The 27,265-nt window shown below is 43.9% G+C and overlaps 1 protein-coding gene across 2 annotated transcripts; it reads left to right on the top strand.

The window, feature by feature from the left end:
• Nucleotides 1-7,666: 7,666 nt before the first annotated feature.
• On the top strand, nt 7,667-26,290 carry LOC101972647 (SEC14-like protein 4). Of its 2 annotated transcripts, XM_040292023.2 has the most exons (13): nt 7,669-7,886; nt 8,300-8,457; nt 11,709-11,784; nt 18,030-18,073; nt 18,358-18,417; nt 18,544-18,732; nt 20,248-20,343; nt 20,650-20,710; nt 21,651-21,734; nt 22,030-22,136; nt 22,224-22,363; nt 22,456-22,625; nt 24,502-26,290. In XM_040292023.2, the coding sequence occupies exons 1-13, from the start codon at nt 7,832-7,834 to the stop codon at nt 24,639-24,641; spliced, it is 1,380 nt and encodes a 459-aa protein (XP_040147957.2). In that variant the 5' UTR covers nt 7,669-7,831; the 3' UTR covers nt 24,642-26,290. The 2 variants fall into 2 exon arrangements, with proteins under 2 accessions (XP_077895735.1, XP_040147957.2); XM_078039609.1 differs by lacking the exon at nt 22,456-22,625 and having other exon boundaries at nt 7,667-7,886.
• The last annotated feature ends 975 nt before the right edge of the window (nt 26,291-27,265 follow it).

A 27,265-nucleotide genomic window follows, 5' to 3' on the forward strand; every position in this document is an offset into this window, starting at 1 on the left:
ACTGGGAGGCAAAGGTGAAGACAGAAAGGTCTCTCTGCCTCTGGCCCTTTGGCCCCATGATCTGCTCCAGCCCCACAACTTCCACAGGTTGATGGCTAGTGCTCACAACTGGTCCTGACTACTTCCTCTCCCTCCCACTATCCTCCAACCCAAAGCCTCCACTCAGCCTTCACCAGCCCTCATCCCTATCTTTGCTCAATCTGTCCTTCTACCCAAAAGACCCACTGTTTCCCACTGTCCAAATTTTCTGATTCAGCAATTCAATTATGCTGAATCAGAATTAGGATGCACAGGTGACCTATAATTTGAACCGGTGAGATTCTCCCTTTTCCACTGCTCAATTCATTGAGCTTTGACAAGCACATACATACCGCCACCATAAATGACATGTTGAGCAGCTCTGCCACCCCCTCAATTCCCTCACGCTTCTCCTTTGGAGTCAGACCCTCCTCTTACCCTACCTTGAGCAACCATTGATCTGTTCTTTATCTCTACAGTTCTGAATTTCCCAGAATGCAAAATAAATGAGATCATTTGATATATTTTTTTTTATATGCTTTTCACTCACCATGATACCTATGAAATTTAAACACGCTGTTGTATACACAAGTGATCGACTCTTTTTTGCAACTGAGCAGTATTCCATTGTGTGGATATATATGTGAATGTACGATGCTACTTATCCATTCTCCAGTTGAAGGCTAGTTGACTTGTTTCCAATCTGGTGTGATTATTAAAAAAGCTGCTGTAAGCATTCATATTTAGTTTTTTTTTTTCATGATTGAAAGTTTTTCTTTTCTCTAGGGTGGGATTCCCACTGGGCCATGTGAAGTGGGTACATTTAATGCCATGGGGAAGTGCCAAGTTATTTTGCAGAGAGGTTGCACTCTTTTGCATTCCCCACAGCAGCATGGGAACATTCCTGCTGCTTCACATCCTTGTCTTGGTACTCTCAGGTATTCTGGTGGTAGCCATTCTAATAGGTACTTGGCTATGTCTCCTTGTAGTTTTAATTTACATTTCTTCAATTTCTCCAGTGATGTTGAGTATATTTTCATGAACAGGGTATGGCAAGATTAGACAGACCTGAGTTCAAGTGCTGTTTCTGGCATTTACTTGGGACCTTGGCAAGTGACCAGATGCCCTCTGAGCTTCTGTCTCACTGGCGAATGGATGACATAATAGTACCTCCTTCTAGCTTGTTTGCTCTAAGGATAAATGAGATTCCTCAGGCCCCTTTTGAGATAAGAATTTTCTGCCACCTAAAACTGTCTCCTCCAGGACTGGCTCTTTGAAATGCAAACATTCAAGAGGTACTACCTGACTGGCTCCTACTTCCTATGGGAGAGTGAAGGCCTAACTTTGGTGAGCACCTTATACCACTATCACATGTCATAAAGATATAAGAAGTTTGTCCCTCTTCTGAATAAGCGTTCATTAGCAAACCAAATGGCCTGGTCACATGGATCAAATGTTATTCATTAGCCCATCCTGGCACTTAAAAATGTCTCCTGCCTTTTGTCTTGTTGAAGTACATTGATCTTGCTTCCTGATTGTAATACAGTCACATGACACATGATGAAGTTTCAGTCAACAATGAGCCACATATATCAGGTTCCATAAGACTGTATCACCTAGCAAAGCCACAGCTGTCTTTGTTTGAGTACATTTTAAGATGTTTGCACAACAATCATGTTGCCTAATGACACATTTCTGTGAACATGTCCCTATCATAAAATGACATATAATTATAGTTATTACTTAATAAAGTCTATCTTTTTGGTCTATACTAGTGTCTGGCTTTGTTTATCTTTTTTGTGGGGGTCCCTGGGGATTAAACTAACCCATGGAGCCACATTCCCAGCCCTTTTGTATTCTATTTAGAGACAGAGTCTTACTGAGTTACTTAGTGCCTCGTTAAGTTGCTGAGGCCGGCTTTGAACTCACGATCTTCCTGCCTCAGCCTCCCAAGCTGCTGGGATTCCAGGCATGTGCCACTGTGCCCAGTCATTGAAAGTATCTGAAGTAGTCAGAAGAATCAGCTGCAATAAATTTATAATTTACAGGAAGAACATAACTTCCCTAGATCAGGCCCTGAATAATCTCTGGCCCTCAAAATTTCTGGAGTAAGTCTGCAACACAGCTCTGGCATGGGACAGAAGTAAGGCACTGGCCTCTCCCTGCCCACTGTTGGCTTCTCTGAAGTCCTCTCCCATACCTACCATGAATCTCTGCAGTAGTCTCCTGTTTTCCCTACTCTGAATATTTCTTGTCCCCAGATCATTCTTTACACTGGGCCAAAGGTTATCTTAGCATAGGCACAGTCCCATTGGTTTCTTCTCTAAAACCTCCAGTGGCTCCTCACTACTGAGAAGGGATAACCCAAAGTCCCCAATATGGTCTGAAGTTTCTTGGTGACCTGACCTCAAACTTTTTGAGCAATGTGTCCTATGGCATCTTTTTCTCACCTCTGTGATTTTGTTTTGTCACCTTTGTTTAGAATATCTTCCTATTTCCACCTTGAAGGCTCAGCTCAAATGTCACCTTCTCTGGGGGACATTTGGGGATCCACTAGTTCCATGCTTTTCTTAGACCTTACTATAATAGTCTATTTTTAGGGAGCCAGGACAGAAAGTGATTGACCCAGGACTTAGGTATAGATGGATAAGTGTCTAAACCTCGACCTGGTCCTGACTAGTTTCTGAAGCTCAGTCATCATCTAAATGAAATGAAAATACAGGTACAATGATGAGAAGAACAGTCCATGCTTTCATGGGCCTGAAAGTGAAGGAGGAGAGTGAAATAATCACAAGCTATGTGTAATGAGAATAATACCTAAAAAAGAGAAGTAAAATTCTATGGGAGCAGTTACTCTGGTGGATCAGAGTAAGAGGTCACTAAATGGTAGTGTGGAGGGAGTAGGTAAAGGAAGAGTATTCAAGTCAAAGGGAAAGCATGTGCAATGGCCCTGTGGTAGAAGGAAGCAACAAGGGAATATAGATAGCACCAAACACTCCCCACCTGGTGCCACGTGGCCTGGCAAGAACTAAGGACCTCCCAGCTTTTGTAGGGGAAGAAAGACAGAAATCCAAGTGGGGACCCGGGGACCCAGATACTCTAACCTGAATTTTTGCTGGTGCTGGGTCTTTAGGGCAGTTAGTCAGTCTACCCCTTTCCCTTTTCCCAGCTTTGTGGCCATCTCCCTTCCCACGGAATAGAGTGGATTTGGACCTATCAGGCCAAAACTTTTCCTGGGGTCACCCTGAGTTGTTGGGGAAGGAGCACAGAAAAATTCTTCCCTCAGCATCCCTGGAACCTGATCTTTACCTTTTAAGCAGGCTCAGGCCTGTGGCCACCTCCCTAAGAATCTGCCAAGCAGACATTCCCTCCTCCAACTTTCTGGCCAGGATCACCCAAGCCAAGTCCCATGTATTTGGAGGGACATCTAGTGGCATCTCTTCAGCCAAGTCATCTGCAGAGTGGGGCTGATGTAGCCACAATGTGGGGCACAGCAAATCTGCAAATCTTCCTCTCACTGTCTAGAATACAGGTATCATTTACCTCAAGGGGTTTCCTTCACTTTGCAGGTCACAGGCTTTAGCTAGGACTCCCAGTAGGGCAACTGTGGCCCAAGAGAGAAGCCAGGAATTTTAGGAGAATCAGGAAGGTGGTAGGAAAAGGCACCATGTTGAGTTGGCCACGAGGCATGGATGTGGATCATACCAGGACAGCAGCATCATTGAGGTCCAACTTTTCTGCTCACAGTTCAGGAGGGACCAAAGGCATGAGCCACCTTTCAGAAGGAAGGAAGATAAGAGTACACTATGGAAGAGAGAAACCATCTGGTTCCCTGATGCCCAGAGGTTAGAACTAGTCTTCCATGCCCAGCAACATTTAAGGTTTAAGGAGGACTGGTAGACTGCAGGCTATCTGCCCTGCCTTGGAAAGACAGGGACTTAAGGGTGACCTGGAACATGGGGTCCCATACCACCTCCCTGGGCTCCAATTCTGGCTTTGCTACTTGGTGGCCACAAGATCTTGGGAAGCTCTTTAAAATTCAATTTCCTGACCCATAAATGGGGATAATAATAGTCCTTTCTTTGAGCACAGTCAGGAGGAGTTCAATGAGCCAACTCTTCTCCATCCAATATGGCAGCCACTCACCAGTGTGCTAGGACTCCCTAACTTTAAACAACAGAATATTATCTTCTTTCAGTTCCTGAGTCCAGAAGTCCAACATCAAGATGTCAGCAATGTAAGTTTTTTTTTTTTCCCCCCTAAGGACTGGGAAGAAGAATGTGCTCCATGTGCTCTCCCTTAGCTTCTAAAGGTTTTCCAGCCACCTTTGGCAACCCTCAAATTGAAGAAGCATCATCCTGATCCTTTTTCATCTTCAAATGATATTCTCTCTGTGTGGTTCTCTGTGTCCAATTTGTCCCTTTTTATAAGAAGTTCCTGAAGTAGGGGTCCACCCTATACCACTATGACCTCATCATGACTAATTACATCTACAATGACCCTGTTGCCAAGTAAAGTCACACTCTAAACTACTAGGGATTAGGAGTTTCCCATTTGAATGGGGGGTGGGTGGGCATGATTCAATGCATAACTCCACATGTGGCTTATTGAACACTCAAAAATGTGACTAGTTGTTGCCAGGCGTACTGACACAAGACTGTAATCCCAGCAGCTCAGGAGGCTGAGGCAGGAGGATTCCAAGTTCAAATCCAGCCGCAGCAATTTAGCAAGACCCTGTCTCAAAATAAAAAATTAAAGGGGCTGGGAATTGGGGATGTAGCTGTACCAAAGGAAAAAAAAGTGATTAGTTGGAATGAAGTGTACCGTATTAACACATGCCAGATTTCAAAGACTTGGTACAAAACAACAAAAGGATATGTCATCATTAATTAACTATTAAGGAGATAATCTATCTTGTTTGTTAATCATATTGATCACATTTTGAAATAATAACATTCTGGATATAAAATATAAATGACTATTTTATGTGTCTGCTAGAGAACTTAAAGTCCCCTGGGTGGCTCACATTTTTCCCCCACTGCAGTGTGGGGAATTGAACTCAAAGCCTCATGCATGCTAAGCAAGAGGTCTACCACTAAACCACATCACCAGCTCCTCACATTATTTTTCTAGTGGACAGCACTGAACTAATATTTACAAGCCCTTCAAGCAGGGCCTGGTAAGTAGAAAATACCTGTAAGTGCTAGTTAAATAAAGACTTCTCTTTGCTGGAGACTCGTTCCCTGTGGCATTTTAAAATATGGCTTTACCTATTCCTTAGGGACTGAGAAAGGTTGGGGCAAATTTCTTTTCTCGTCCAGACCTTTCTGCATTGAATGAGTTGTTTTACATTCCAGAAGCATATAGCAAATATTCTGTGGTCCTATCTTTTTCAAATTGTTCTGTGGTATTTTTCTCACACCATTATAAAGGATTCATCAACCATGTTAAGCACCATAGTTTCTTTAAAAATTATTTCAGATTTTCCTGTTAACAATATACAGATTACTTTATACTTAAAATATTTTTCTGTCAGGATTATCATTGGGCAAAGTGGTAAAATATTTAAGCATCCTGATGTGTATGGTCATGTAGTTTTCTAGAGAAGCAATCAGTTTCTACTCCTGCCAGCAGTATGGAACTATCTCCATCTCACCAACTTCTACCTAACTTTATTATCATTTTTAAAAAGATTGTGTTTGTTTGGGGTTTGTTATTGTTTGTTTTCTCATATGTTAAAAGAAAAAAACATCTCATTGCTCAATGTGTTAGTCAACTTTCTGTCCGTGTGACAACATATCTGACAGAATCAACTTAAAGGAGAAAATATTTACTTTGGCTCATAGTTTTAAATGTTCCAGTTCATGAAAAGCTGGCTTCATTGCTGTTAGGCCTATAATGAGGAAGAACATCATGGTCTAGAAGGTGTGGAAGAATTAAGCTGCTTTCCTGATAGTGGGGAAGCAGAGAGAGAAAGAGGAAGAGATCAGGGATAAAATATACTCTTCAAGGGCAAGGCCTCCAGTGACCTATTTCCTCCAACTAGCCTTCACCTCCTGAAGGTTAATCACTTCCCAATAGCACCACCAACTGGGGACCAGACTTTTAACACAGGAGCCCTTGGGAAACATTTCAAGATCCAAACTGTAACATTTGATTGCACATTTCTTTTCTGGACACTGGGCATTTAGCCATTTAATAAATGTGTCCTGTGTATTTTCTTTTCTGCAAATAGTCCATTTATTTATCTGTGTCTTACTATTTCTCTTGTCTACTTTTGTGAGTTCTTTTTAAAATATGAATTTTCCTACATTTTCATTTCCCCAAATTCATATCAGCAAACACTGACAATATCTTAATTTTTTCTTGTTTAACAGATTTTCATACTTTTATATAGTCAAATAAATTCATTTTCCCTTTATGATTTTCTTTCATTGCTTTTAAATGCAAACCATGCCCTTCCATAAATGTGGTGTCTTTTTTGCTTTCTCTTAGCTTTTGAAAATTACAGCAGAATGCCCTTTGATTCATATTACACAAATGGAGCACAATTTTTCATTTCTTTGATTGTACACAAAGTAGAGTCACATCATTAGTGCAATCATACATGTATCTAGGGTAATGATTTCCATCTCATTCCATTATCTATACTACAGTTTCTTTATCCATTCATCTATTGAAGATCTTTTAGCATTTTTTTGTGAATTTCTTTCTTTGATTTAAAATGCCCCTAGGGCAAACACTATTCAAATGAAATACAATGCAAGTCGCAATTGTGAGCCACACATGTAATTTAAAATATTCTGGAAGTTACGATTTTTTTTATATTTATCTTTTAGTTTTAGGTAAACACAATATCTTTCTTTTATTTTTATGTGGTGCTGAGGATCGAACCCAATGCTTAATGTGTGCGAGGCGAGCACTACCACTTGAGCCATATCCCCAGCCCCTTGCAGCTATGACTTTAAAAAGGAAAAAAAAAAAAAAAAAGAAAAAGAAAAAAAACTGCACAGAGCACAGTGGAACTATAGGATTATGCAACAATAGGATACGTGTCATCTTATAGTTGTCACAATCTGTAAAATGAATAATATCCAGAGTGAACACTAATATAAGCCTTGAACTTTGAGTGAGAACAGAATATCAATGTAGGTTTATAAATTATAATAAATGTCCCATTCTGATACTAGAGTTGGTGGCTATGTGGGGACTGGGGCTATTTGGGAATGCTGTTCTTTCTGATGTGTCAGAGGAAAGGGCTGTGAACCTAAAACTACCCTATATAAAACCATATGTATATTTTTATATAAAAATTTATATTTAAATATATTTTATGTATAAATTTACATTTAAATATATTTAAATTTAAAATAATAAAAATAAACAGGTAAAATTAATTTTAATAATATTATATTTATCTCATATCAAAAACTATCATGTCAACAAGTAATCAACAGGAAAAAAAATGAGTAAGATCTTTTACTTTTACCAAGTCCTTGAAATTTGATTTGTATTTTGTACTCACAGCACATCATGGCACTGGTCATCTCAGATCCAGAACTTGATGTGACCCAATGGGAGGACTGAGGGAAAAATTCTCAGTGGCCTGTTTACCATCTCCTTCTCCTTCCCGGAAGTTAGCTCAGCTCCCTCTCATCAGCAACCTCGGGATTGCACTTGGGGTCACCAAATGGGCCACATCGGGATCTCTACCCTTATGTCTCCTGGCTCTGGTGACATCCTCAATAATTATGAAACTTCCGAAAAAGTTTCATAAGTTTCCTCCTAAGAACCAATACTTTCTGAGCATAAAATGCCAGGCACCAACTTGCCTTCCCAACATTTTGAGAGCCAGAGCTCTTTGTCAGGTAAGGGTTCCCCTTATTACCCAGTGAGCACTGACAGAGCCCAGCCTGTGTTCCAAGTCAGGGGAGAGGGGCAGGGGTTCCTTAGGCAAAAGGACTGGGTACATCGCCTGTCCGGAGGTTTATAAAAATTCCTCCAGGTTGCTCAGAACGGGATCTGAAACCCCTCCACGTATCCTTTGTGCTCACCTCTTTCTTCATTGCCTCCTGAGAATCGCGAGGAGCACTTAGAGAAGACCTGGAGGTGGGGCCACCCGCTGCCCCAGACTCTCTTGGTGCCCAGTCACCTCGGTGCCCCCGGTAGGGTGCGATTGGCGATTGGGGCAGGAAACCCCCGAGGAGGCACGGGATCCGTCAGGGCAGGGCAGGACCAGCGGCTCTCGGATCAGGGCGGAACCAATATCTGACCCGGACAGGTAAAACCAGGCGGCGGTGGCAGCGGCGAAGCCAGGCGGCGGGCAGGGCAGGCAGAAGCGATCTGCACATCTGTGGCCGGCACCCCTCGGCGCCGCCGGACACCATGAGCGGCCGAGTAGGGGACCTGAGCCCCCAACAACAGGAGGCGTTGGCCAAGGTGAAGGGCTTGGCGGGCAGGGAGGCTTGGGGAGGGATCCAGCAATCATCCGCCGCCTCACGGGTCTGGAGTCCTTAGGGTAGGATCGGGAAGTTGGGAGAGTGCCACAGTCCTGCCTGCCTGTCCAGGGTACAGCTCTGAGGCCCCTGTGCAGCAGTGCCCTGGGCGGGAGACCTCCCTGGGAGACTCTACAGGGGATTCAGCCTTCCAGCCCTGCGGGGATCCCCACCACCCTGCCCTGACCTTTGTTCCCCCGCTTGTTGGGGAGGGGGTGGCGTGAGCCTTGGGCTGAAGGGATTCTCAGATCTTGTGCTCAGATTGCGACATTTGTTTATTTAGTTTCTCATGGCTCTCTAACTCCTCAGGGCTTAAGCTTTCTCTCTGTGGTCAAAAAATTAAAATAATAATTACAAAAGGAAACTGGAGGGGGTTTTGATGATTTTGAGATAGTCTTGGTAGGTGCACTTGGGAGAGACACGATCATGGGAAAGGGGGAGAATGTATATGTCTTAGGTGACACAACCCTGGCTCACACTTTGCTTGTGAAGGAAAGGGTAGCTTAAAATTCTTGGGGAATGATTTATTTTGAGGACTTCCAGATAGGAATGAGGACCCAAGGTGAAGAAAAGGGGCTTGGGGATTGGGAATCCACTCAGGGTCCCCTAGATGAAAAACAAAACAACAACAACAAAAACAAACAAACAAACAAAAACACCTATGGGTGAAAGAGGTATCCCTAGGTGGAGGGTCCTGAGTTAAGGAGAGAGGTCCCCAGGACTCTTCATCTCAGAGTCCTGAGATGAAGGAGATGGGATTCCTTGGTGAGTCCTTGCCCTTCCCACTGCTGATGCCCTCAGGGAAGCCCCTAACACAAAGCTCTTCAAAGGGACTTGGACACTTGGCCTTTGGGGATGAATTATAATGTTTATGCCTGTGGGTCAGAGCTTTACACAATGTAAAAAGTTTATTCTTATTTTTCCCATTATTTAATGTAATGAATTCTTATTATTTTAAAACACGGGGAAAGGAGGAAAGTAGGGAGAATAGGGAAAAGTTTTTCATGGTCCCAGAGGTCTGTATGTTATGGGGAGACGCCTCAAAATGCACTCTAAGTCCGAATTTCAAATCAAAAGAGATAAGTAATTACCTGGCCAGGGACTGTCACCCACGGCAGAGACTCAAGCTCTGTGGGAGGACAGCAGCTTCCTGGTCCATCCAAAGAGAATATAAGCACAAAAACCACAACTCAGTGACTTGCTTAGCATCATGTAAGCTAGCCAATCATAGAAATTAACACATTAATAAGTGGGACCTATGGGCTCTAGGCAGGACTGGAATTTTCCAGTCAGCAAGTAAGCGATAAACAGAAGCAAAAAAAAAAAAAAAAAAAGCATTAGCTTTGCAGTTCAGTTGACCATAATCCCCCGTTCAAGCAGGTGCTGGACAGTCGCATCCTGAATTTGGGTGGGGGTACGGTGGGCGAGAATCTACTTCAAAGTTATGTAGACCTACAAGGGCATTCAAACCCAGTGGGAGCTCACCATGACCACCACTGCATCCTGAGTAGGGTACAATTTGTGGGATACAAAGTACAGAAAGACAATTTTTTAAATAAGGAAACAGCTTTGATTTCGGTTTCTCAGAAACAGCTCTTGTAGCAGTGTTTTATAGAAGGCAGCAAAATGGAGTCTTAGGCCTGTTCTTGCTTTATAATTGTCTTATCTCACTCATCAAAATCTTATATCTATAATCTATATTTTTAACTAATCTATAACTTATAACTTACACTCTTATTGATTGTATTTATCAGTTCACACCACAACATATCATCAGCCTGACCAGGTGTTGACCAATTCTGGTTACACTGCTAGATGCTGCTGTCTCCATATGGCATCATGGTAGAGAAGAGTTTACTCCACATTACTTTAGACACTCCCCAGCACCTGCTTGGTAGCTTTCTCTTTTCCCTGATGCTCATTGAAGAATTATGTGACCCTGGCAAGGGTAGAAGACATGGATTACTCCTGGCCCTTGCCACTTTTCCTACTCTGTTCCTGGGGAGAAGATTCACCCACCCCAGCATCAGTTTCATCTTCAAAGTCGAATATGACCTTTGCACCTCCTGTATCGGATCTCATCCTGAGGGTCATTTTTTTGAGGGAACTCAGTAACCTGGAGGATATGAGGAGTGCAGTGTCATGGTTTTTCTGGGGTGTGTGGGGGGGAGTTCATCCCCTTCCATATCTGCCAAAAAGCTTTCTCAGGTGCCCAGAGGCTATAGGAGTTTTCATGTGTAACAATGTCTGTTTTAGGTGCCTGTGACTTGTTAACACCAAGAAATGTGTAAACTGATTATTCCCTTTTTTGTTGTGTAAACAACACAGGAATACATTCTTATTTTAAATATACTTCCTAAAGCTAAAGGAGGTTTGGTGGATAACCATCAAGAACACTTCCTGTAGCTTTTTTTATATCTGTTTCTGACCCCAAAATCAGATTCACGATTCACCTTTAAACATGGCCCTTGCTTTCAGGTCCCTCTGTTCCTATAGAAGTGAGATCTTTTTTCTATCCCAGACCAAAGCCTCAATCTCAGGCCCAAACTCCCAGTGGTTTTTCTAAACTTTGCCAAGGAGCAAAAGCCTCCACCAAATGAAACAAAAAGAAAGAAAGAAAGAAGAAAAGGCACCTTCCAGTGGACTGTCTGCCCTCCTTTCCTCCAATCCCCCCAAAGCCTTTTTTGCAGTCCCTTCATAGTGATCTCTAGTTTTGTCCCCAGATGCTTCACTGTCCAGAGCATCCAGCAGGCCACACTTGTTGAGTGAGGCACCTGCCTTATGCTAAACTGCTTTACATGCACACTTTCCTTTGACTGGCACAAATTTATCATTATCCGTATTTACAGATGAGGAAACTGAGTCTCAGAGAGTTTATGTAACTTGCCTCCAAATCCAGGCCTCCAAGAGGCACCATCGGGGTGATATTACTAAATTTTTCTCTGTGTGTGTGAAAACAGGGATGCCATGACCTTGTCTAAGACTTGTGGAATGACAGTCTTGTGGGGGCAGGGATCCCCCAAGTTTAAGAAGGACCCAATGCTTCCTTCCTCCTATGGTGGGCTGAAGGGGGGCCATTCCCAGATACCCAAATGGTTCAGGGCAGGTGCTAACTATGCAGGGTCCCCAGGTGGCAGATGAAGATTGCAGATGGGTCACAAGAATATCTCTGACCATCATATCCCCATCTCTTAGTTCCAGGAGAACCTCCAGGACCTGCTACCCACCTTGCCCAAGGCTGATGACTACTTCCTCCTGCGCTGGCTTCGAGGTTTGACTGCAAGAATTGGGAGAGACAGAGAGGGAGGGAAAGAATGGGGGGGGTGTCTCAGGAGAAAGCATGCTAAACCTGGGGAGCAATGCTGCAGAGCAGTAAATAACAGGCTTTGCATCCTCCTGCTCCGGGTTAAATTCTGAGCTTCCATGTGCATTAGCACCACACAAAATCCCCACTGAATCTTAGTTTCTGCATCTGCAAAATGGGTATGAGTAAGTGAGTAGGCACAGAGTGGAGGTAAAGTTAGAGTGAACACCCAGAAGGTCCTCAGGAATTAACTGGCCTGGCCTTGAATGAGATACCATTGAGCACCATCTTCAGGACTTGCCTTTGGACCTACATCCAGTTGCCTGTGGACAGAGCTATTTTATTTCCTTGAGGAAACTGCATGTCCCTGAGGGCACTGAGTACAGCCAACAATTAAGGAAGTGGATTTAAATAAAGGGAGAGAAGGAGTTTCTTGAAGTAACTATAGCAACAGCCTAACAAACGAATAACAGAAACCACAGCAAGGTTTAGGGGGAAAAAATCATTTTAACTCACTGCATCTCACAGAATGAATTTTGTACTTGAGGTGAGATTAGCCCAGAAATTAGACACACACTGCATGGTTTAAAACACCAGTCTTCAGAACTCTGGTTTGTGTAGAGAAGAGTGAGGGGAAGAGTGGGGATGTGGGGATGAGAAAAATATTATTAAAGAAGTTCCAAAACAAAACACCAGTCTTCAATAGGCCTGCAGCTGAACCCCAGCTATGCAACATTCTAGGCTGTGGCAAGTCATTCATTGTCTCTCATCCCCACTTTCCTCTTACACATAACAGGCATATTTGTCCCTATCTTTACGGTGTCTGTGGGTCAAACATGAGGTCACAGATGTGCACAAGGCCCAAATGAAGGAAGCATCCAGAGGCTGGTTGTTTCCTTTTGTTTTGTTCCATCCTTTTTTTTAAGAGTTCTTTTTTTATAAACTTTACTTTTTAAAACAGTTATAGATTTTTCAGGAAAATTGCAAAGATAGCATAGAATGGTCTATATACCCTGTACTCTATTATTGTATCTTATCTTTGTATGATACATTTATTACAAGTAATGAATCAATATGAATACATCATCGTTATTATAACTAAAAAACTCTATATTATATGGATTTCCTTAGTTTTTCTATTGCCAGATTTCATTTTACATTGACATTACATTTAATCATTTGTCTCCTTCAGATCCTTTTGGCTGTAGTAGTTTCTGTTTGTTTTTGTTTTGTTTTGCTTTAAAAGGGAGCATATCATTGTCATGTGCCTGAGCTAAAGAAGGAGTTGGAACAGAGTTTCTAGAAACCAATTGACAAGGCACATCTTCATTCATTTTCTTTTATTACCATAAGGAAACATCTGAGACTGGATAACTTTATAAAGAGGATTATTTAGCTCACCATTTTGGAGGTTCACACATATGGTGATGGCCTTCTTGTTAGCAGAGTCTCCAGATGACACAGGGCATCACATGGCAAGAGACAAGGAGCATGCATGATCATCTCTCTTCTGGTCTTTCTTCTTCTAATCAAGTTGCTAAGATTCAACCATGAGGGCTCCACCCTGATGACCTTAATCTAATCTTAACCACTTTCCAGAGGCCTCATCTCTAAATACCAGAATTATATTAAGTTTCCACCCTCTTAATACCTCACAGTGGGGATTAAATTTCAACTCATGAAACCTTGGGGACAAGCTCAAACCGCATTTGAACCATAGCATATAAGTCTTTTCTCCTCCTGTGAAGTCTTTTTGGGTTTAAATCCAGCTTTTGGGTGTCTGGTGTGTTCTTGATAAGTAAGTGAGATCACAGATCACAGATACCTTAAGCTGCCAGATCATTGAAAAAGAAAAGAATCTCAGATCGAGTGTGGCCTTTTACTTCCTGCTGTAGGTGACAGGACTGTGGATATGACCATCCACGTGGGTGTCAGCCACGTTACTCCCTGCCTTACCTACCCTGGATATAGATCAAGAGAAGTTTGAGTGATGGAGCTGAGCTTCACAGAGGCTTCTCCCTCAGGCCTAATAATGACAAGCCTTGGGCTGGGGTTAGGGCTCAGTGGTAGAGTTCTCGCCTAGCACTTTCAAGGCCCTGGATCTAGCCTCAGCACCACATAAAAAAAAAAATATATATATATATATATATATATATATATATATATATATATATATATATATAAATAATGTATAGTGTCCAACTACAACTAAAAAAAATGTTTAAAAAAATAATAATGACAAGCCTTCCCTAAACCTCCTTCTGATGTCCTTCCCCTCTGTTTCTTTATCTGCATTCTTCATCAGTGTCTGTTTCTCCAAGTCAGATGCTAGCTCGCTCCATAAGGGCAGTATCTATGCCTGCCCTGGTCCCCTTAGTCTGGCACATAGTAGGTACAACTAAAAACTCTATCCTCATATCCCATCATCAGCACCCAAACCACTGTTTATAGGATAAGAACCCCCAACAGATATAGAATAATACTGTGAATAATTATGTACTAGTAAATTTAAAAATCTAGATAAAATAGATGAATTTCTAGGAAAAAAAATATAGGGCTAACATCCAGCATGAAGAAATAGAAAATGACAGACTAATAAATTTAAAGAAATTAAGGGGCTATGGATATAGCACAGTGTAGAACACATGCTCAGCCTGTTAGAGGCCCTGGGTTTGATCCTCAACACTGAAAAAAATAAGAAGAAGAAAAAGAAAAAGAAAGAAAAAAATGGAAAAGGTAGTAAAAAACCTCTACTCCCCCAAAACTCAAACTCCAGGCTTTATAGGAAAATTCTTCCAAAATTTTAAAGACTGGTTAATTACTATCTTATATGAATTGTTTTAGGATATATGAAAGAATGAGGCTTTTTCTTTTCTTTAAAGAGAGAGAGAGAGAATTTTTTAATATTTATTTTTCAGTTTTCGGTGGAGACAACATCTTTTATTTTATTTTTATGCGGTGCTGAGGATCGAACCCAACATCCTGCGCATGCCAGGTGTGTTCTTGAGCCACATCCCCAGCCCCAAGAAAGAGGTTTTTTCTTGTGAGGCTTGAGTATTATTTCAAATAGAGATAAGAATAATTAAAACAAAAAAGAGAAGAGGAAGTCTATACCTGTTTTACTTGTTAATATAGTAATAAATATAAATAAAATATTACATAATGGAATCCATTAGCATATTAAAATTATATGACATCATCAAGAAGAATTTATCTTGGGTCTGCAAGAATAGTTCAACATTAAAAAATCTATCAGTGTCTTTGAAATCATTAATAGATTTAGAAATGAAAAAATCATATGGCTATCTCAATTAACACAGAAGAAACATTTGAAAAAGTTCAAATCCTATTTATAAGACAAGTGTTTTGGGGACTGGAGAGTGATAGAATGCTTGCCTAGAATACACAGGGCTCTGGGTTCAATCTCTAGCACCCAGAAACAAAAACAAACAATTCTTACAAACTAGTAATAGAAGAGAATTTCCTTAACTTGGTAGTAATGGTAACATAGCACAAATCCCCTAACAAATATTATGAATAAGGATAAATTTTAGATACATTTCCTTTAAGATCAGAAATAAGGAGAGGATGACACCAGTGAACATTATGATTTAAACAGAACTAGAGACTTTTGCTAATGCTAGAAGAAAAGAAAAAATAATCAGTAGTTTAAAGACTGGAAGGAGGGGCTGGGGATGTGGCTCAAGCGGTTGTGCGCTCGCCTGGCATGCGTGCGGCCCGGGTTCGAGCCTCAGCACCACATACAAAACAAAGATGTTGTGTCCGCCAAAAAGCTAAAAAATAAATATTAAAAAAAATAGTTAAAAAAATAAAGACTGGAAGGAAAGAGTTAGAAGTTTTTCAGATACATTACTTATCTCCCTTGAAAACCACAGGATCAACAAAAAAAACTCTAAATCTAAAGAGAAAGCTTAACCATATTTCCATATACAAAATTCAATAGTATTTTTTTCTATGGCTGCAACCAATTGTAAAATATCATGAAAAATGTATATTATTCCAAGTAACAACAAAGCTTATAAAATAACTAGACATTTAACCTGGAGCACAGAAGATCTATATATGAAAAAAATCTTAAAATCATGGAAGTATATATAACTGCTCTGTTCAGTTCAGTAGCCTCTAAGCACATATAATTATTAAAATTTAAATTAAGCCAAATTAAAACTTGAGATCTTCTGTCACACTAGCCAAAGATAGGACATTTTCCATCATTGTTGAAAGTTTGATACACCCAACCTGATTTTCTCTTAAAATTGGGAGCCATCTTGCCACAAAACCATGAAAAGATAATTTCGGCTTTACTATAAATTATTGTAAATTCTGAACCTGCTTGGAATGCCTGCCCGTGCCTTGAACTCACCCTTGCCTGGCTCTCTGACCAGATAGCAGCCCTCTCTGAAACTTTAGTGACGCCTCACAAATCTTGGCCTTCCCTGGCCAGATAACAACCCTTTCTGAGGCTCTAATGACCTTCATAAATTCTGATGTCGGGCCAGCAAAAATGTAAACTACCATTAGTGTGATGCTTGTCAGAGTTCTGTTATCTGTAACCTCCCTTTGTGTAACTTTGGGCTATAAATCTGGACTGCAGGAAAGCTGCTGCAGCTGTCTTGTTCCCCGAGGTTTAGGGTAGGAGAGGCAGCCTGGCCGGTCGAAATAATAAGCTTGCTTTAATTTGATTTTAATTGGAGTCAGTGGTCTTTTCTTGCGTCCTGGTCTAACAAGTTCTGTTGAACATCATTGACACAGAGGTGATTTTTAAATGAATATATAACTGGGAGAAAATACTTTTTACAAATATAAAAAAAACATTTATACTTGATAGCTCCTCTTGATATATTTGCACAGATTTCCATTGACAAACATATTTGACCTCTGAAAATGCGACTAGGATCATTTGTGCAGCAAATTTAGCCTCAGTCAAAGCTGCTGAGGAGCCAAAAGCAGTGGCAACAGCCTGTAATCTCAGCAATTTGGGAGGCTGAGACAGGAGGATTGAAAGTTCAAGGCCACACTCAGCAACTTAGTGAGCACTTATCTCAATAAATAAATGAATTAATTAAAAGAAGAGAGCTAGGGCACACTCAGTGGTAAAGTGTCTCTGGCTTCAATCTCCAGTACTTAAAAAGAGCTGTGGGCTATCTGTCTGTTTAGACAATAAACAGTACATTATGGGAGATAATCAGAATTGAGCTAGTGGCCTCAATGGTTATTGCTGGAGGTGGTTCATGATTAGGGCAGAGGAATTCTGGGTGATATCAAGCCCTTTCCACTTGAAAATCTCTAATCTTGCATCTCAGCAGCTCCATCAATGAACAAATTCAACAGTGAGACAGTGGTCTTAGAGAGCAATGGTCATGACATTTCTAAAATAGAACATAGTTGGGTGTGGTGGCATGTACCTGTGGCCCTAGACACGTGGGATGCTGAGCCCAGGAGTTCAGGGTCAATCTAGGTAACATAGATTGTCTCCAAAAATTAATTAAATCAAATGGAGCATTACATTTTTTTATTAAAATATAACAATTTCTTCAAAATAAGTAATCACAACAATAGCTACTCTTTATTGAGAATTTAACTGTGAATTGGGCATGTAGCTCAGTGGTAGAGTGCTTGCTTGTCTTGTATGTATGAGCATCTGGGTTCAATCCTTAGCACACACAAAAAAAGTGAGAACCTCCTGTGAGCTAGGTACTGTGCCAAGCACTTTATCTACTGTATCTCACACTTTCCTTTGAATTACTGAACAAATTATTATTCCTATTTAACAGATTTAAAAAATAAGGCTCAGAGATGGTAAATAGCTTGTTCCAGGTTGCATAGGAAACAAAAAGGCAAAACTAGAATTCAAGCCCAACTCTAATTGCAAATCCCATGCTTTTTAGCACCTCAAATACTGTGTGGGGTCTCAGATCCTTGGAGAATGCCAACTATTGCAGGCTAGATTGACTTCTAGATTTCAAAGTTTTCAAAGGCCTGGAAACAGAAATCAAGGGCCCTCCAGTGTCTTCCAGAAGAGTAAAGATTCTTGCTTAAGAAAAAAAAAAAAAGAAAAACATTTCCAGTCCCCAAGTATTCTTGGAGTGTCAGGAAAAGGTTGGGAACACCCCCATCATGTCCTCACTAGCTTTCAGAAAGCAGCTTATTCTCCATCTGGCCTCCAGCTTCTTCCCTCATTCTTCTTTCAGCTCGAAACTTCGACCTGCAGAAGTCAGAGGACATGCTCCGGAAGGTGAGGCCCCATCATCCCTAGGGTCCTGTTTCCTGCAGGCTGTTCCCCCAGTATTCAGTGAGAAAGTGTAACCATTGTCAAGTGTCTTCGTCCTCAGCTTCCTGTCTACATCAGACCTGGGTCCCTCCCCTTCAAGCCCTCCTCCTGTCCCTATTCCTAGTTCTGTGTGGTAGAGCCTGTGGATGCTCTGACAGGACATTGGTGGCTGTGGGCAAAGAGACCTGGTCTGGTGTCCCTAGGTGCCTGCAGAGGCCTTTGGGGCAAGCCTTCTCATGTCTCTGCAGCACATGGAGTTCCGGAAGCAACAGGACTTGGACAACATCCTTTCATGGCAGCCCTCAGAGGTGAGCCCCATGCAGCATCTCCTAGGCCATCTGACGTCCCTCTGTCCACCAACTCACAACCACCTGAGGGAGCAGGGACATGGTCTAGTGGGCCAGTTTGAGTCAGGGCCTTACCCATGTGTCCAGGTGGTCCAGCGGTATGACTCGGGCGGTCTGTGTGGCTACGACTATGAAGGCTGTCCTGTGTGGTTTGAAATCATTGGGACCCTCGACCCCAAGGGTCTTCTCCTGTCAGCCTCCAAGCAGGAGCTGATCCGGAAACGCATCAAGGCCTTTGAGTTGCTTCTGCAGGAGTGTGAGCTGCAGAGTCAAAAGGTGAGCAACTGGGGAGTGGGGGTGGGGCACATGGGGACCTAGTCTGACCAGTTTGGGGCCCCAGGTCCAGGGAAGGATGACACCCTGTCCCCCTACCCCTCATACTTAGAGGTCTGGTGAAACATGAGCTCTTCCTGCTGTCCCCCTCTGTGAGTATCCAAGGTGTACATCACACTTAACTTGCATCGGTCTAGGGTCACCAAAACCTCTAGATGAGATGCTGATCTGGGCTGCAGATAAAGATCTAGCTCTGTTCTTCTGGGAATTCTGAGAACAGTAGATACTCAGCTTTGCTTATGGAAAAGATATCCCACCATTACAAATTTTATAACAACAAACACCAGTGGGTGAGCGTCCCTGATAACAGTGACCCTGAAACTAGGTGCATCCCCTGAGGAACCCTTGAAGCTACTTGGGAGTTGCTGAAACACAAATATTGAGCTTTATGGGGCATGAAGCTTCTGATTCCAGAAGGCTTCCACATCCTCCTTTGCAGATCTCTTTTCCTTGCCTTGAGCTGCTCTTTGACCCTCTGTATCCTTTAGGATGAATCTAATGCCACATGTGGCCTTGTTGGTTTTGTGAGTTTACATAAGTAATGAGGCTAAGAAGTCTCCTCTGGTGGAGCTGATATGTCACTGTGGCCTGATTTGGCAAATGACTGACTCCACATGACAAGAGCAAGTCCTGTGTTGTCATCATCACCTGGCACAAACGCTGGATACAAAATAGACCCCAGCAAGGACTTTGTGGCAAGGATAATCAAATTATGAAGTGTTGTAGTTAGTGCCTGGTTTGAATAGATGTATGTCTCTCAGTCAGGAGGGCTGTGCTGCTTTTATGGTGTCAACACAATGTCTTCCGTTCCATAGAGGCTCCCAATTGAAGTCGATAATTATGATGATGATGATACTAATATAATAATACCTGATAATATTTATCAGGGACCAGCAAATGCCAGCCTCTGAGTTCTTTGTGCATCATTTTACTGAATTTTCATAGAAATTCTAGCAGAACCTAGAATTATCTCCATTTCACAAAGAAAGAGAGCTAGTGGTTAAAAATCAGAGTACTTAAAAATCAGAGTGGTTGAAAATCCACCCAGAGGCTGTGGCTCAGTGGTAGAGCGCTCGTGTAACACGTGCGAGGTGCTGGTTTTGATCCTCAGCACCACATAAAAATAAAGGTATTGGGGCTGGAGATGTAGCTCAGTTGGTATGGTAGAGTGCTTGCCTCCCATGCAAAAGGCCCTGGGTTCAATCCCCAGCACACAAATTAATTAATTAATTAATTAATTAAAGGTATTGTGTCCCACTGCAACTAAAAAAAATTCACCCAGGGCCACACAGCCTGCCAAAAGCATAGCTCTGGATTGAATACAGTCATGTAACTACAGATGTTTGTAAAATGCCAAGGGTGTGGGCTGCAGGGAGGTCCAGAGAAGTGCCTGAATCTCTGTGGCCAGGCTCTCCAGGATCTATGGTCTGACCAGTAGAACTGCTCTGATCTATGCAGCTGGGTAGGAAGATTGAGATGGTGCTGCTGGTGTTTGACATGGAGGGACTGGGCCTGAAACACCTGTGGAAGCCAGCAGTGGAGGTCTACCAGCAGGTAAGTCAGGTGCTGCCAGAGGCTGGAGTGGCGGTGGCTCCCAGGCTAATAGGGAGCTGCAGTCCACACTAGCTTCTGGTCTGTGGGAAAGTGGAGATGCCTTCCAGGGGCGCCACAGACCAGCCAGCCACGCTCACCTGGAGTCCACCCTCCAAGGGGAGACAGGAGCTAGAATAACACAGAGGAGGGAACACACACTCCTGGGGAAGTCAGGAGGGGCCAGGGGTGGGCTTCTTGTCTCAGCAGTGTCAGAGGCCACAGAAATGGAGAGGTAAGGCCGTGACCCGCCTCATCTTGACTTCACAGTTTTTTGCCATGGTGGAAGCAAATTATCCTGAGACAATGAAGAATTTAATTGTTGTTCGAGGTGAGCCCATGACTGGGATGGGTTCTGGGGAGGGAGAAGTGAGGAACGGGGTAGGAGGGACAGTAGGTCAGCCTTTGAGTTTAGGGCTTCTCAAACCATCCTTTGTGAAGAACTGGTTCTTTTGTTTGTTTGGGTTCTGAGTTCCAGGCCTTTCAGTAGGGCAGAATACTTTTGTGACATGCAGAATCCTACACTGGTATATTGCAGCAGTGTCAAATAAGTTCTAAGTTTCTCCGTGTTTGCTGTTATTTTCCTTACTTACTTCAGACTGGATTGGTAACAGTCCATGGACCATGCTAACTAACGAACACTCTTTGAGCAGGGATGATCCCTGTGTTCAAGGGTCTGCAGGGAGGGGGTCGCCACAGGTGCCTGCAATCAGATGATCTGGGTTGAATCCAACTAGTTCTGTGACTTTGAGTTAAGTCTGTTTCACACCATTGAGACTCAGTTTTCTCATTCTGTGGGATGAGGAGGCAATGAAAGAAAGCTGGTATGAGACACTCTATGGAGAAGACAGCACAGAGCCCAATTCACAGAAAGCACTCAGTGAGAGGGACCAAGTTGGGATGAGACAGGAAGTCTAAAGCAGATGCCCTATCTACTTGTACTAAAGAGGATCCCAAAGCCACCTGAAAAAAAATCACAAGTACACAGAGGCACCACTGGGGTCAATTTTGACACTGGACCCAACACCTTACAACTGGGTTAGGGGATACAGCTATTTATTGAGAGGCGGCTACTGTGCCAAGTGTTACCCATAACATGATTTCACAGCACTAAGACTCAGAGAAGGTGAGTTATTAGCTGAAGGTCACATAGCAGGGAGTGGCAGAATCCAGATCTGTCCAAATCTTGTCTAGCACATGCCCCTGGGCATGGCTTTAAATACCAGTGTCTTCTCTGGTCCAGCTTCTTGAGGGAGTTTTACGTGTTTCAGCCCCCAGACTTTTCCCAGTGGCCTTCAACTTGGTTAAATCGTTCATGAGTGAGGAGACACGCAAGAAGATAGTGATTTTGGGAGGTGAGTGACTTGGTCTCCTGGAGAGACTCTCTTTGCATCTGCAGAGGTCAATGCTGAAGGCCCCATTTCTGCCTGGCTCATCGTGACTCAGTCACTGACCCTGGGTGACCCAGTCAGCTTCTGTATACAAAAGCAAGGCCTTGACTCCTAGATCAATGGCCTGGAAACCACATAAGCTCTTGGATACTCTTAGGAGTAGATGCCCAGGTACAGCCGGGGACATACTATGTCTCCTTCCTGGGCTCTCTTTTGATCTCCTTGAGCCCCTTGGAGGCCCGCTCTTGTTCCCACACAGACAACTGGAAGCAGGAGCTGTCAAAGTTCATCAGCCCCGACCAGCTGCCTGTGGAGTTTGGGGGGACTCTAACTGATCCTGATGGCAACCCCAAGTGCATAACTAAGGTATGGAGTGCCCAGAGGATGGAGACAGAGGGGAGACCACCGTGGCCTAGTGTCTACTCACCCACCCTCACCCACCCTCACCCACAGATCAACTACGGGGGTGAGGTGCCCAAGAGCTACCACCTGTGCAAGCAGGTGAGGATGCAGTATGAGCACACAGTGACCGTGGGCCGTGGCTCCTCCCAGCACGTGGAGAATGAGATCCTGTTCCCAGGCTGTGTGCTCAGGTAGGGACAGCGACCGCTCCACACCTGGGTGCAACTGGAAGAGGCTCCAGGGCCCAGGCAGGAGGTCATCAGTGGGGCTCCGTCTGTTGCAGGTGGCAATTTGCATCAGATGGTGGAGACATTGGCTTTGGGATTTTCCTGAAGACCAAGATAGGGGAGCGGCAGAGGGCTGGGGAGATGACAGAGGTGCTGCCCAGCCAGCGCTACAATGCCCACCTGGTGCCTGAGGATGGGAGCCTCTCCTGCTTCAAGGCCGGTGTCTGTAAGAGCTGCAGGATTCACTGGAGTTATTGTCCTCTTCCTGACAGAGAAAAAAGCTGGTCATCTCTTGCCAGTCCAGCCTTCTGTGTGCCCACTATTTCCAGCTCACAGGGAGAGGGTTGGGGACCTTATAAGCTCTTAGGTCCCACAGGGTCTATGGGAGTCGGCTTTGGAATCTTAGATCTGAAGAGTTGCCCCTACTTGTGAATACAAGGGCAGAGATTCACTACAGAGAAAGAGCTGGAGTTCTGAGTCTGGGGCTGTGAGCTCAGTCCTGGGAACTCTCCATAGGAGGCTGAGGCAGGAGAGTAAATAGCCATGGGCATACCACTAGTTGCATGGACCACCCTGCTCCAGGAATCCCCAAAAGGTGGCTTCCTCTAGCTGCTTATCCTTTGTTCCCAGATCACCCAGGACAAAGGCAGTTTGGTTAATTTTATCAGAAACATTACTGCACAGTATATTAGTCAGCATCCCGTTACTACAGTAGAATACCTGAGATAATGAATTTTTAAGGGAACAGATTTATTTTGTTTCACAGTTTTGGAGGTTCCAGTCCATGATCAATGGACCTTGTTGATTTGAGCCTCTGGCAAGGCACTCATCATGGCAGGAGTGTGAAGTAGAACAAAATCGCTTACAAGTCAGGGAGCAAAAGAAGAAAGGAAGAGTCAGGGTCCCACAACCCCTTTGAAGACATGTCCCAATTACCAAAGATGGGGGAGTAGTCACACCCCCTAAAGGTTGCAATAGCTTCCAGTAGCCCTACCCTGTGGATCAAATCTTTAACACATGGGTTTTTAGGGGGCATTCAAAATCTAACTATAGCACCCAGAAACTGCTCACTTTCCATTTCTGTAGTGAGTAGAGCAAGGAGGGAGGGAAGTCAAGGTCAATTTCCTGTGAAGAAGGAGAATTTGTGTTAGTAAAACTTTAACCAATACATTATCTAGTGCAGCCTGAGGAAAGGGAGTATTAGGAAGGTGGTGAATGAGAAGTATGGATGATTCCATGTCCCAAAGTCCATTCTGAACCCTGGCATTGTAGGAAATGCCTTCCATCTGTGAGCTGGAAAAGCTGCTCGTGTAGCTCAGTTAGTGCTTGCCTCCAGAGGAAGTAGGGCTGCTCTTAGGGCTGAGCCATTGGGACAAGGGAGTCCCAGTTCCTCTCCCTTGCTCTCTGTTCACTGGAAAGTCATATCACCTCTCTAAGCCTCTGTTTCCTCATTCATACAATGGATTATGAACTTTCTGTCATTATAACAAAATACCTGAAGCAATTAGTTTATAAAGAGGAAAGATTTACTTTAGCTCATGGTCCTGCAGTTTCCACTGTAAGATCTAGCAACCCCATTACTTTGGATCTCTGATGGATGGCAAATCATGGTGGGAGCACATTGTGAGTGGGCAATGCAAAAAAAAAAAAGGAAAAAAATGAAGAGAATGGGGTCCTATGATCTCCTTTAAGGGCACCCCCAATGACTTAAGGACATCCACAAAGCTCCACCTCCTAAAGATTCCATCATATCCTAGTAGCACCACCCTGGGAATCAAGCCTTTAACATGTGGACCTTTGTGAGACACTTATCCATAGCAATGAGAATGACAGCACCTTCCTCATGGGTCATTCTGAGGATTCAGGAAGCTGGAAGGGCTGATGTAATGCCTGGTGGCTAAAAGGGGTGACACAGCATGTAGAGGGTCTCATGATTCCTTTATGTACTACAGGCATCATCCAAGGAGGTAGGAGTGAGCAATGGGCTAGGGGCTGGGCAGTGGCTGACCCTCAGGCCCCACCCAAGGCCCTGGACAGCCCATTCCCAGGGCCACCAGCTGTTCGTATGTGCTGGGTTCACTCTGCCTGATGTATCTTTGCAGATGTCCTGCGCTTTGACAACACCTACAGCCTGCTGCATTCCAAGAATATCAGCTATACTGTGGAGGTGCTGCTCCCTGACAAGACATCTGAGAAGAAACTGCAGAGTCTCAATGCAGTGAAACCCTCCCCAGTACATTGAGTACCCTGACTGTCCTGCTCTCTCCAACCCCTTTATACCCTGCTCCTTGCTCCTGCCTTCCCAGGTGTTGATGGTCACAGAGAGCCATCTATCCCACATCATCATCTCAGCCCACTGTGGGCCCATTTGCATAGTGGCCAAGCAGTGGGGAGGAAACCAGATGAGCTTCTCATCCCCTGTTCCTAGAGAGTGAGAATAGCATGACCCCGAGTTCACCAAGAAGGTTCCTCCCACAAGGTCTACCCATCCCAGCATTTACCCATGCTTGGTGTCCTAGCTTGGGGCAGGGGGTATATGTGAGCACCAGATTTGTCAGGGAGCACTGCTAAGTGCAGGCTTAAAGAGCAGGGAAGCCCCATTTTCTGCACGCAGGAGGTCAAAAGGAATAGGAAAGGCCGGCTGAGGTAGCTGGGTAGAAGATGGGGCAGGAGTAGGAGGCTCAGGTCCAGCTGAGCAACAGGGCCTCTTTAAGCTTGTTCTCCTGCCTTTTAGGGAAAGACAGAAATGAAGAGGCAGGACCCTGCAGGGGTACCATCAGTGCTGGGGGAAGCCATGCTGAGCCCTTACAAAGTTGGGTAGATAAAGATTGAGTCTCCATTGACCTCTCTTCCCCTCCACACTTGTTGGGGTTTTGCCACATTCAGCTCTGGTTCTTTGTGGATCGAGTAGGGGCCAAGACCAAAGCACAGTTAGAAGCAGGTGTCATGGTGCTGGGATAAAGAGTGTGAGCTGCCACCTCAGGGTGCTCATGCTGGTCTCAGACTTACTTCTTGGAGAACCATTCAACTCTTCCTCCATTTTTGTATCTTATCAAGGGGAGAATAGAAAGTCTGCTGCCAATGTCCCCCCACTTTTGTGATCCAGGAGCTGGCTATAATGGCAATGGTTGCTCTAAGACTGACCCTCCTGGTACCCAGTTAGGACAGCCACCTCCTCTGCAGTGTGGACTGTACCCCACAGAGTAGACCTCGCCCAGGAATGAGTTGAGGAAGCCATCAACTTGAGCTAGTGTATTGGTGGGTTGACTCTGGGTGGCAGTGAGGCCATCATCTGGAGCCTGGGAGCCCAGGTTATGCTGCCCTGCACCCTGGTCTCTGGCTGGGCCATGCCAGGGGCCACCAATATTTCAAAAGACTGTGTCCCACCCAGGTGGGCTTAGTCTCTGGCTCAGAATCACTGATCCTGCCCTCTTGGTCTTTTTGCATTGCTATCCCACTTGGCAAGCATACTGAGTACCCAGCTATATCCCCTGGAGTGAGTGGTCAGATGTTGCTGTAAAAGGGATCTCTGCTGCAAAGCATTAGCATTCTGGTTGCCACAGCCCCTCCCAGAGACCAGAAGGTCTCAGCACATGCCACCCGGCCAGGCACTTTACAAACAAGATGCCAGGCACCAGCCCATTTTCTTCTCTCAAGATTCTGTGATTTCATTTTCTTCAGTTGATAGGTGCTTTCTGTTACCCAAGATGTATTTTAAGAGACAAAATGATGAGGCTGAGGAAGGCAAGGAGTCTTTAGGAGAGCCCTGTGGGAGTTTCAGCTCCCTATCCCTCCTGGCCCCTGCAACTGGGGCAGCTGTTTTGTTCATGGCTTGGAATCTGAGCAGGAGCTCTGTTGCAATAAAAAAATAAACTAAACTGAACTTCTAAATCCCAGTGCCATGAGGAATTCCTGTCCAACATGATGTTTAAGCAGATTGGCAAGGAAAAAAAAAAGGGGTGTGTGGGCAACTGCAGTTGGGAGGACCCTGTGACAGATATCATAAAGCCCATCTGTTGTCATAATGTGGACTCAGAATTGCTTCAGTTCAGCCTTTAAACCTCCTGCCTAATAACAACATTTCTGGATTTGAACCCTGACCCTTGCCCTTCTAACCATCCAATTTTCCATTACCAGCACAGCCTCATGCAAGTTGCAAATGTTGCTCTGCCCTTGCACAAGGGTTTCCTGATCTCCTATTTACAAAAACCAGACACAAATACAGGCTGCCTGCGGGGTGGGGTGATAAGTAACAAGGAGACGATGTAAGGGCACTATTGGCTCCAGATCCCAGAGCCAGGCACAGTGAGTGTGCTATGTGGTTAAGCAATAAGTACAGCAGTCACCAGCAGATGTGACAGCAGAGTCTCCTACCTGGCAAGATGGGCAGGGGCACATTGAGAGTTCAGCAAGGGATTTGTCCTCAACAACATCATCCTTAACTCTCAACAGTATCACTTTAAAAAAAAAAAAAAGGAAGTCACTCAGAGCAGGGCACTGGCTCACTTCAAATTTGCTTCTTCATTTATTCATTCATTCTTCAACATCTATTGAGTATATGCCCAGCACTAGGCACCACAAGCTCCGGGGACACCAAGGATGTTGAACTAACCCAACTTTGCTAAAAGGAAACTTGCCTACATTGAAGGAAACAGAAGTGATTCTAATAATAATCAAATATTCATGTGGTCATCATGTGCACTTGTGGGGGGCAGGAGCTGAATTTTCGGGGACCATCCAACAAAGAAACCTGACAGGTGTAAAATGAGCTTTGCCTAAGGAAGCGACCACTGAAGGATGTATGGGGTTTTTGTTTAGGTGCAGGCAAGCCTTTCTAGACTAGGCAATGAGGTGTGGACAGCCACT

Source organism: Ictidomys tridecemlineatus, chromosome 2 (assembly GCF_052094955.1).
Source record: "Ictidomys tridecemlineatus isolate mIctTri1 chromosome 2, mIctTri1.hap1, whole genome shotgun sequence".
NCBI classification, from domain to species: domain Eukaryota; kingdom Metazoa; phylum Chordata; class Mammalia; order Rodentia; family Sciuridae; genus Ictidomys; species Ictidomys tridecemlineatus.